At 32.9% G+C, this 12386-nt stretch overlaps 1 protein-coding gene across 1 annotated transcript; it reads left to right on the forward strand.

Annotated features, from left to right (window-relative positions):
- Positions 1-668: 668 nt before the first annotated feature.
- On the forward strand, positions 669-6274 carry LOC107609803 (O-fucosyltransferase 16-like). Its single transcript, XM_016311835.3, has 10 exons — positions 669-1127; positions 1223-1276; positions 1403-1493; positions 1606-1682; positions 2366-2454; positions 2606-2789; positions 3962-4143; positions 4452-4554; positions 4808-5139; positions 5228-6274. Exons 1-10 carry the CDS (start codon positions 960-962, stop codon positions 5670-5672), a joined length of 1725 nt encoding a protein of 574 aa, XP_016167321.1. The 5' UTR covers positions 669-959; the 3' UTR covers positions 5673-6274.
- The last annotated feature ends 6112 nt before the right edge of the window (positions 6275-12386 follow it).

Below are 12386 nucleotides of genomic sequence, written 5' to 3' on the forward strand. Positions count from 1 at the left end.
AAAAAAAATTAAAAGTACAAATTGGATCTAGTTTATTATCTCTCTTTAAATAAATTGGATTATCCGATTTGATTAATATCAATTTATAAAAAATAACTCTATATCAAACAAAAATACTCAAACTTTTAACAATAATGTATTATACCGATATTTAATCAATATAAACAAAATTAGTGGATACTTTACTCATAAAATAATACAAAATTTTTTTTAATATATTTATTATTTATTTATTAAAATAAAAGATTTAAAAGCATCCACTAATAATGACCTTAACTACATAAATTAACTAAACCACTTTTATTAAGCCAGCAAAGGCTACCATCAGACCAAAAGATTTCATGGAAAATGTTTTATTTAGTTAGCACTATTATATGCATGTATTCATTTATTTATGTATTTATGATAGTAACTATTTCTGAAGCGAAAGAGTGAGTGAGCAATGTGCGTAAGTGAGGGGCTATTAAGGGTATTAATAACCACTTTTAAAACTAAAAATCCAAACACAAAATAATTTATTTATAAAATATTTTTAATATAATTATTTATTATTTAATTATTTTTTCAAAAGGAGATCTGTTTCTCTGGGTCTAAATAATTCAAAAAAAAATTAAGAGGAATCGTTTCCCTACCGGATAATATTGGAAAGAAACAAAGCAAAGAATCCTGAAGGAGTCAAAACAAAACCAGATTACAGGAGGGAAGGATTGACATTATGATTAGCATGGCAGCCAGCTGAGGCAGAGGAAGAGACAGAGTCCCCCTTTTATAGTTATTCTTTGTCTCATCAGCCAGTCACGCCCCACGCGCCATCATCGCTCTCTTTTTCTTTTCAAATCTATTTATATTTATTCCTTCATTCATTCATTCATTCGCTCGTTCGGTCATTTCATTCGCTCGCACTTCAATGCCGTACGGCATAACTAACTACCTTGTTCGATCGGTTTCTCCTCCTCGTTATGGCTCCTCAGAGGCGGCGCCTCCACCATTTGCAGCGTTTCCCTCTCTTGATTCCTCTCATCTCTGCCGTCGCTGCCGCTCTTATGTTTCTCTTCGCGCTACTCTCTCTTCTAGCTCCTTCTCCCAACGAAACTAATCATATGCACCGCCCGCGCCAACGCTCTTCGGTACTCTCTCTCTTTCTCTCTGTTCGACATGAATTGAACATAATCAATCGATCGTTGATTCCTCACCGTTTTCTCACCTAATGTTGTGCGTGTAGTTTGACGTTCAATCGGAGGACAACGCTATTGGAGATAATGTGTTCCGCGTTCCGGTTAGGGCTTTCTTCTTGCTTCTTTTATTTTTTTCAATTTGTTGTTCAGTTCCACGTTTTGTTTCCTTTGGATCTTAACCAGTCACTATGCTTGTGATTTTGTTTTTATCCTATCATAATAACCAGAAAATAATAGGGAAGTTGAATCGCGGACTCTGGAGCTTTAACAATTCCGTAAACTTCTATGGATGTAGCAACGCAAGCAGCGAGTTTCCAAGTGCGTATTTCATGCATATAGAACCGTTTAGTTTAAAGCTTAGATTGCGCTGTGTGTATATGTATTGTCATATGGTATATGATATATGAGGAATGCGCTTTTTGCGTGGCAGAAGCTCAAGCCATTACTCATCCGGATCGGTATTTGGTAATTGCAACCAGTGGTGGCTTGAATCAACAAAGAACTGGAGTAATTTTCTGGAATCTTGCCTCTATTATAATGATATGATTTTTTTTTTAGTATAAAGAAAACTACAGTGACTCCTAGTAAATTTACTGTGAATTGAACACAAAAAACTGGGAGAAAAAATTGCCTACTGTGAACAAAATCAACTTATTAATTGCTATATTGTAGGAGTATGCTGTGTTGCATTTTAATGAGAACGGAACTAAACTTGGCAGATAGAACTAAATATTAAATAACCATGGAGCCTTAAAAGATTTCTAAGTTTTATCCAAACCGCTGCTTACGGATTGCCTTAGAAACACTTTCTCTTCATATAAAGTGCTTCTTTCATATGTAAGACTTGGAAGTTGTGACGATAAAATTGACAAAGGCTCTGACACGTTTCAGGACAATAACTGTGACAGTGTGACTACAAAAGTGTCTTCTACTTTTAATTTTCTGTCTTTTGATTTCTAAAGTTTTCTGGATTACGTTATTACCTGCATTTCTGGAAGAAACATATCGTTTATTTTTCAAAAGTTGTACCTGCTTGCTTGAAATACATATAGCCTCAGAACTTTAATGCAGCATATAATAATTGTTGTCTAGCCGACCCCACGTTGTTGTATATAATAATTGGTTAGTAATTGCAAACTTTCTGCATACTCAGCTGTCAATGCCAATATTTCCTTTTCTGCATCTGACAGATTACAGATGCTGTTGTTGCTGCGCGAATTCTGAATTCTACTCTTGTTGTTCCCAAACTTGATCAACGGTCTTTTTGGAAAGATTCTAGGTCAGTCGCAGAAAGGACATATATTGTTTAGCCCTTGTCTGCAGTTATACTATTTAATTTTAGTTAGCGATCTAAGTATTGACACTCCATTCGCACTTTCTCTGTGATGTATCTTAGATTGTTAAATGATGTTATACTTTGCCTGTTGCAGTAACTTCTCGGAGATCTTTGATGTTGAATGGTTTATATCCTTCCTATCAAAAGATGTCAAAATTATCAAGGAACTCCCAGCAAAGGTTCGCCGAAGATCATCTCTGTACTCGTTGCGTGTTCCAAGGAAGTGTAGCGAAAGATGTTATATAAATCGTATATTACCTATACTCCAGAAAAAGCATGTAAGTTTTTTATGTCCTGAAACTCTGATGGTGCTGATATGATGTACAACTCAGTAACTGCTGTGTGTTAACTAGAACTAGAAAGAGGTAAATTTATTCACCAGGTTGATTGTCAGTTTGTTGTGTGGAAGTCGTTATTCTGTGATAATAAAATGTGTTCTAAAATGCTTTTAGTTTAAGGTCTATAATCCAAACATTTACGGGATAAATCATAAAATTTTAAAGTCAGTCAACTTCAATTATTGGATGCCTTTTGTTTTCAATATAGTCTTTTCCAGTTTCCTTCATTGGGATGCCATCTTGTGGTTATATGATGAATTAAACGGCTAATTTTTGTAGAGATGAATAAACATAGTTTGTTATTCACTGATATGGGTAGGTTGGATGTTTATTTTATGTGAAGATAAAAATTTGAAGGTTAAATTTTACATGGAATTTTTAGATTTGTGATTTTAAAATAATAAAAATTTTATAAACACAAATCTAACTGCCAAATTTTTTATTTAAAAAAATAAAGAAAATTATAAATACAAATTTTGACTCTTAGATTTTTTTATTTTATAAAAAAATAAAATAGTATAAGCACAAATCTGACCTTTATACCTTTTGTTACTAAATTTGACCATCGGAATTCTTCCAATTATTCTCAACAATTTCATGGTACACTTCTTATCTTTGTAATATAGCAAAACATACAATTTTATTCCAATATTAAAAATAAAAAGCGGAATTAAACACGACGTGTGCAATGGCTACAATATTTGAGTCAAACTAGGATCTACCGCTTCCTTTACTTTGATTGCAAGCCTCATTCTCTCCGTCTCTCTCCCAAAAAAAAAAAATAATTGCCCGATATTTCAGATGATGAAGATACACGAGTACATGACAACTCATGCAGCGCTAACTACTTAGTCTTGTCCTTATAGATTTAATTCTATTCGTTCTTTTGGAAAGAGAACATCCATTTGTTAGATTTTTGTCACTGTTTCAAATGTCTCTATCCAGTAATTGTTGAGTTGGATTCTACTCGCATGATGGAAGTCGAGTTAAAGTATGTTTACATTTATACAACTAATTGACTCCTTAAGTTCTGATAGCAGCACGTGGATAACTGTTTGAATATTTGATTATCCAGTAAATATATTAAATTTATTTGCTTCACTTTGTGGCAGGTTATTCAGCTCAGCAAGTATGACTACAGGCTTGCAAACAGGTTGGATCCGGAGTATCAGAAGTTAAGATGTCGAGTTAACTACCATGGGTTAAGATTTACCGACCCAATACTTGCAATGGGTAGAAAATTGGTACGTCGGATGAGGATGAGAAGCAAACATTATATCGCACTGCACCTGAGGTAGGGGTTTTTTTTTTTTTTGGTTTTTTGGGGGTGAGAAGAGGTAGTTTTGGTTTATTATTCATTTCTATCCTATATAATTCACATGATTAGACTCAGCAGTATGATAACCAATAAAGCTCAACTATTGCAAGCCTTGGCGATATTTTTGGATGACTGCACTGGCCTCACCCTGCCCCCTAGTGGGGCCTTCCCTAGGTCCATGGGCCTTGTACAATACAATAAAGAAAAGGATTTTACTCTTTCCAGACCAAAAACAATTTTAGTGTTTAATAGTTTCTAGATGTGATTATCTTTTCTTGCTCCAGATTTGAACCCGATATGCTTGCATTTTCTGGATGCGATTATGGTGGAGGAGAGAAGGAACGGAAAGAACTGGGTGCAATAAGGAAGAGGTGGAAGACGCTACATGTAAGCTCAAAAGTTAAATTTTGTTATTGCCAATGATTGTTAGTAATATTTTATTGTTGCCTTTTCTGCTATTAAACCTAATAGCATGTGTTCATAGAATGATTATTATCAGTGACTATTAAAATCTGAAAAATCATTCATCCTGCTGAGGCATAAACATTATTTTGTTGAGAATGATTTTGATTTATGCTTATGTTGATAGCAGATTTGAAATATATAGAGTAGTGAATAATGTGATTATATTGAAATGCAGGGAGCCAATCCTGATAAGCAAAGAAGACAGGGAAAATGCCCGTTAACCCCAGAAGAAGTTGGTCTCATGCTAAGAGCCTTGGGGTATGGTTCTGGTGTTCATATTTACGTTGCATCAGGGGAAATATATGGAGGGGAAAATACATTGGCACCTCTGAGAGCATTATTTCCTAATATCCATTCAAAAGAGACCATTGCTATTAAGGAAGAATTAGAACCATTTTCTTCATTTTCCTCTCGCATGGCGGCACTTGACTTCATTGTTTGTGATGAAAGTGACGTATTTGTGACCAATAACAATGGTAATATGGCTAAAATATTAGCTGGGCGAAGGTAAATTAACTGCATATGCTTTTTCTTCTTGTTTCTGTTGGTCGCTCGTATCTATACCCACTCTATCTTTCCATGAACTTTCTTATAGGAGATACTTTGGGCACAAACCAACCATTCGTCCAAATGCTAAAAATCTCTACCAATTGATCATGAACAGAAATAATATGACTTGGGAAGCTTTTGCTTCCCGTGTACAGACTTTTCAAAAAGGCTTCATGGGGGAACCAAATGAGGTTAGACCAGGCAGAGGCGTGTTTCATGAGAACCCATCTACCTGCATCTGTGAAGATTCTGTGCCCAAAGTGGGCCAAGATTCTGGACATAGAAAACATGGGAAGGATAATGCAATCAATGAAAATGATGATGACGAGGATTATGATGATTCTGGATTGCCAGAAATGGAGGATGATGATTACGAAAATGATGAAGATCTGAGTGATCGAGTAGAGAAGGGTACATACAACGGAACGGTGTCGGACTATGACGCAATGAACTCTCAGAATCCCGAGTTAGAAGAAGTTGTATCAGATTAGTTGAGCTACCATATTCAGCACTATTGTACCTGCTTGCATTATGCTATGTTAGTCTTAGTTACATCCCCTTGAGCAGCTACCAGTCAATTGAAAGTATATGACAAACTCAGGAGCCAGAAAAGCCACATAACTTGGAAAGACATACTGAAAAAAATTCAAACATGGGATCATCAAATGCACGATGATATAATGGCCTGGGTTCGATCAAGGGGATGACATAACTGAATCCGCAGAGATGGGATCGGAAGTGAGCAATGGGAGTGCAATTGAGGGAAGCCGTTCAACGTTGAGGCGTAGCCTTGTAGGCGGTGTATATCTTCGTTCTGGAAATTTCTTATAGTTGAAAATTGTGCGTCGCTGCTTCTAGTTTTCTTTGGCATTTTGATGCAATCAACTGATTTTCACTAATAGAAGCAGCAAAATGCCAACATAAAGTTTTTGTCCCAAAAGTTTTGGGAAACCTTTTGCTGTGAGAGAGAGGATCGCTATAATCGTTGGGAGAAATCTACACATGTTCAACTATTCGGGGAACTTGTCCTTGTTTTTTTTTTCCTTCATTTTTTTCTGAAAAATAGAAAAGAATAAATACATAGTTGTAAGAACAGAATCCGTGAGACTATTGGTTTATTGGTTCAACTGATGAATTACTAATTGGATTGGTAGAACTAATCCTTTATAAATAAAAAATATAAAATAATAAAAAATTTAAAATACATATCTTAACTAATATTTTAAAAACAATTAGTTCAACAAATTATAATCAACGACTTATAATCCAATTATTATTAAATAAGTATATAAAATTTTAATATTTTTTTATGATAAAGATTTTTTAATTTAATTTTTGTATTAAAGTATTTTAATATTTATTATATTGTTATATACTATATGTATTTATTAAAAAATATAATTAATTTAAATATAAATAAATTTAAAATTAAAATATCTAAATAAATTATTGTGTAATTTTACTAAATAATTATAATTAGGATATAAAAAAATTAAAAATTAAAAAATAATATAGTTTAATGATAAAGAGAGCATACAGTACAAGAGAAAACCTAAATTTAAATCACATCTTTATTATTCGGTTGGACTGGCTATAAATAAATATGATGTTTCTCCTCAACTTTTATATTTAATTTACAATATTTTAAACACTAAATAATTATGTTTATTTTGTGGGATTTTCAACCCCCATATAATATAATTATTTAGAGTTTCAAAACCTTAGATAATATATAAAGTTTTAAGCACTAAAAAAGATATTATTGTTGTAGAATAAATAAATAAGAAAGATATAATATGAAATAAAATATAAATAAAAGACTCTAATTTTGATATTTACCAATATAATTATTTCACTATAATAATAGAAGTAACTTGTATATTTATTACTATTATATATTAGCAAGAGATGAGAAAAGTTTTGTATATAGACAATATAGAGAGAAAAGATTATTGTTATTGATGTCTTATTAACAGAGGCTTAACCTCCTATTTATACAAGACTTCATTTTTAATTCTCAATTAATATGAATTCATCTTTGGAAAGATGATTCCTTCAATTAACCGTCCAAGTCATGAATGGGCATCCACGCATTTGTTCTTATCACAACACTCCCCCTTGAATGACCATTTAGGATTATGCCTCATTAAAACCTTACTAAAGAAAAATCCAATGGGAAAAAAACTTTAGTGAAGGAAAAACAGTACAATATTCTTTGATGGGGACTGCCTTATTAAAAACCTTGTCAAGAATAATCCAATGGGAAAAAACCTGACCAAAGAAAAAAGAGTACAATCTCCCCCTCTTGCAGACATCATTTAATTTCTCGAAATCGACGCATCCCAATCTGATGTACCAATCTTTCAAAAGAAAATTTTGGTAGTGACTTTGTCAATAAATCTGTCAGATTATCATTTGAGCGGATCTGTTGGACATCAATTGTCCCTTGATTTTGAAGATCATAAGTGAAAAAGAATTTGGGAGAAATATGCTTTGTTCTATCACCTTTGATGTATCCACCCTTAAATTGAGCAATGCATGCTGTATTATCTTCAAATAGGACAGTTGGAGCTATCTTATGATCAATCAGTCCATATGATGACAGAATATATTGGATTAGATTCCTGAGCCAAAAACACTCCCGACTATCTTCATGTATCGCTAGTATTTCAGCATGATTAGAGGAGGTTGCTGCTATCGTCTGTTTTGTGGACCTCCATGATATAGTTGTACCACCATATGTGAACAGATATCCTATTTGAAATCTCTCTTTGTGTAGATCAAACAAGTATCATGCAGCTGCATAGCCAACAAGTTGTGACTTAGATCCATATGGATAAAACAATCCCATATCAACCATTCCATGAAGATATCGAAAGATTTGTTTGATTCCATTTTAACGTCTTCTGATTGGAGAGGAACTATACCTTGCTAGTAAATTCACAGCAAATGATATATCGGGTCGTGTATTATTAGCAAGATACATTAGCGCTCCAATGGCACTAAGATATGGTACTTCAGGACCAAGGATATCTTCATTCTCTTCTTTAGGACGAAATTGATCATTTTCCATATCCAAAGATCTTACAATTATTGGGGTACATAATGGATGTGACTTATCCATATATAATCTTTTCAAGAACTTTTCTGTGTATGTTGTTTGATGAATAAAGATCCCATTTTTTGTATGCTCGATATGCAGAGCGAGACAAAATTTAGTCTTTCCAAGATCTTTCATCTCAAACTCTTCTTTCAGAGCTTTGATAATTGTTGGAATCTCTTCAGAAGTTCCAATGTTTAAATCATCAACGTACACAACAATTATAATGAATCCATATGCAAATTTCTTTATGAAAACACATGGGCAGATATCATTATTCTTGAATCCATTTTTGGTCAGATACTCAGTAAGACGATTATATCACATTTGTCCAGATTGCTTTAGACCATATAAAGATTTTTGTAATTTGACTAAGTATAACCCATGTGAATATTCATTGGATGGTTTAGATATTTTTAGTCCTTCAGGGACTTTCATATAGATATCACGATCTAATGAGCTGTATAAGTAGGCTGTTACTGCATCCATTAAATGCATATGTAGTTTATGATATGCAGATAAACTAACCAAATAACGCAATGTTATCATATCCACTACAGGGGAATACGTTTCTTTATAATATATACCGGGGCTTTGTGAAAAACCTTGTGCCACAAGTCGGGCTTTGTAGCGCACAACTTCATTTTTTTCATTTCGTTTTCTCACAAATACCATTGGTATCCAACAGGTTTTACATCTTCTGGTGTACGGACTATAGGTCTAAAGACTTCACGTTTTGCAAGTGAGTTTAACTCAGTCTTCATGGCTTCTTCCCATTTTGGCCAATCATATATTTGTCGACATTCTTCAACTGTTCTTGGCTCAAAATCCTTACTTTCATGCATGATATTTAATGACACATTATATGCAAATATTTCATTGACAAGTGTTTTATTTCGGTTCCATTTCTCTCTTGTAAAGACATAATTTATCGAGATCTCGTCATTTTCACAATTTTCAGGTACCTGAATGTCTTCTAGCGTTATATCAGAATTTTAGACAACTGCTGGTGTCTTTACTATGTCTTTTTTTAACAGGAATAGTATTTACCTCTTTTCTTTTTCGAAGATTTTTGTCTTTGGAACCGATAGGCCTGCCACGCTTCTGGCGTGAAATTGTTTCGGTGGCCATTTGTCCAACTGGGACATCAACTCAAATCGGAGCATTTTCAGCCGGTTTATAGGATTTAGTAATCCTTTTCGTATCAGAAAATGCATCAGGCAATTCATTTGCTATTCTTTGCAAATGTATAATCTTTTGAACTTCTAGTTCATATTGCCCTAATCGAGGATCTAAATGTATCAAGGATGATGCATTCCAATTAAGTTCCTTTTCAAGAAGCTTATTTAGTCCCCCTAATGTTGAAAATTTTGATTCATCAAAATGACAATCCGCAAACTGGACTTTAAATACATCTCCAGTTTGTATCTCAAAATACCTCACTGTAGAGGGAGAATCATATCCAACATATATCCCCAATTTTCTTTGGGGTCCCATTTTGGTGCGAGAAGATGGTGCAATGAGAACATATATCGCACACCCAAATATCCTTAAATGGGAAACATTTGGCTGCTGGCCAAAAGCTAATTGCATAGGAGAGAACTGATGGTAACTCGTTGGTCTCAAACGAATAAGTGCTGTAGCATGTAAAATAGCATGCCCCCAAGCCGAAGTTGAGAGATTTGTTATCATAAGTAAGGGTCTAGCAATTAATTGGAGGCGTTTAATAAGTGATTCTGCTAACCCATTTTATGTGTGAACGTAAGCTACTAGATGTTCAACACTTATTTCATTATCCATACAATAAGTGCTTAATCTTTATTGGTGATAGCATTAAAATTAACTTCTCTTGAGAACATGCAGCACAACAAAATTTACTAGATTTAAGAATCTTTTGGTTCTTTAGTGAATGTCCATGGGAGTTTTTAATAATTCTCCGCATCATGATTGTTTTCGGATGACCCAATCGGTCGTGCCAAATTATAAATTCATTTGGGCTAGTAAACTTCTGGTTTACAATGGCATGTGATTCAATTGCACTAATTTTGATATAATATAATCCAGATGAGAGTGAGGGTAACTTTTCTAATATAACTCTTTTATTTGAATCATGAGTTGTGATACATAAGTACTCATGATTTCCCTCATTCATTGTCTCAATATGATATCCATTTCGGCGAATATCTTTGAAACTCAACAAGTTTCTTAGAGACTTGGTAGATAATAGTGCATTATTTATTATGAATTTTGTTCCTCCAGGAAACGAAATTATAGCTCTTTCAGAGCCTTCTATCACATTGCCTAAGCCAATAATAGTATTAACATATTCTTCTTTTGGCACAAAATGGGTAAAATATATATTACTTTTAAAAATGGTGTGCGAACTCGCACTATCTGCAAGAGAAATATCTTCACTATATGTCCTTATCATTCTCTTCAAAAACAAATAATAATAAAATGAGTAGAAATATCTACGCAGTAAAATCATTTCCTTGATTGAAAATATTTTTATAAGTATAGTATAAAAATTTTATTATTATTATTTTGGTACATTCAGTAATTTTAAAATTCATAAATATTTTATCAAACATTATTCATATATATCACACTTGAAATTCAAATGCATAAAACTTAACAAGAAATTTTCTTACATTATTTATTCACATGAATACTTAACAAACACATATATTAAACTATTCCATCATTGATCAAATGACCAATATTTCTTTTAGGATTCTCAAAGAAATCAGATACATCATAATGAGTGGTAAAATTTTCAATATCATTTAAAACAAAATTTGTTTCCTTTCCTTTGTCGTCTTTTTTCAAAGATGCTTGATAAAGATTGACTAGGTGCCTTGGTGTACGACAGGTACGTGACCAATGGCCCTTTCCACCACAATAAAAATATTTATCCTCAATTGATTTATTTTGCCCATTGTTTCTTTCCTTATCCCATTTCTGGTGAGATCCTCTCTTGTGAACATAATTCTTCTTCCTCCCATAATTTTTCTTATTACCAAAACCTTGCCATTTACCTCTTCTGGGGTTATGATTTGTCGCATTTACTTCAGAAAATCGGGCGGCGCCAGCTGGGCGCGCTTCATGATTCCTTAAAAGTAATTCATTATTGTGTTCAGCAACGAGAAGGCAAAAAATTAACTCAGAATACTTTTTAAATTCTTTTTCTCGATACTGCTACAGGAGCACATTCGAGGCATGAAAGGTTGAGAAAATTTTCTCTAACATATCGGGGTTGAGGAAGTATCACTGTCTTTTAATGATTATACCTTTCTTCAAGGTCTTTCCAGAGATCTGCAGGATCTTTTAATGTGAGATGTTCATTTTTCAATCCTTCGTCAAGATGAGGATGAAGAAAAATCATGACCTCGACTTTATCCTTCTGAGATACATTATTTTCAGTTTTAATGGTATTTTCAAGATCCATTGAATCAAGATGGATTTTAGCATCTAGTATCCATGATAAATAGTTATTTCCAAATATATCAAGAGCATTAAATTCAAGATGAGAGAGTTTTGACATAATAAAATTTTGTTACCTAGAGTCTTCTTAAAATTTGATCAGAGCCTCGTGCTGATAACGTGATGTAGAATAAATAAATAAGGAAGATATAATATAAAATAAAATGTAAATAGAAGACTCTAATTTTGATATTCACCAATATAATTATCTCACTATAATAATAGAAGTAACTTATATATTTATTACTATTATATATTAGCAACGTATGAAAGAGAAAGGAGAAAAGTTTTGCATATAGACAATATAGAGAGAGAAAATTATTGTTATTGATGTCTTATTAACGGAGGCTTAACCTCCTATTTATATACATAAGGGGACTTCATTTTCAACTCTCAATTAATATGAATTCATCTTTAAAAAGATGATTCCTTCAATTAACCGTCCAAGTCATAAATGGACATCCACGCATTTGTTCTTATTACAATAATTATTTAAAATTTTAAACTCTAGAAAATAGAAATTTAACCTACATGTAAAAGGAAGATTGAGATATAGACAGAAACTTAAATTATATTTAGTATAAAATATACTAGATTGAATTATATTTAGTATTATGTTTAG

This window comes from Arachis ipaensis, chromosome B7, assembly GCF_059453495.1.
Source record: "Arachis ipaensis isolate K30076 ecotype BB chromosome B7, ASM5945349v1, whole genome shotgun sequence".
Lineage (NCBI taxonomy): Eukaryota > Viridiplantae > Streptophyta > Magnoliopsida > Fabales > Fabaceae > Arachis > Arachis ipaensis.

Excerpts from the sequence above, each read along its gene's own strand:
- LOC107609803 (XM_016311835.3), top strand. The coding sequence starts at position 960 with ATGGCTCCTCAGAGGCGGCGCCTCCACCATTTGCAGCGTTTCCCTCTC. Across the intron at positions 1,494-1,605 it reads CGCAAGCAGCGAGTTTCCAA|AAGCTCAAGCCATTACTCAT; the intron begins GTGCGTATTTCA and ends TTTGCGTGGCAG. Across the intron at positions 2,455-2,605 it reads TCTTTTTGGAAAGATTCTAG|TAACTTCTCGGAGATCTTTG; the intron begins GTCAGTCGCAGA and ends TGCCTGTTGCAG.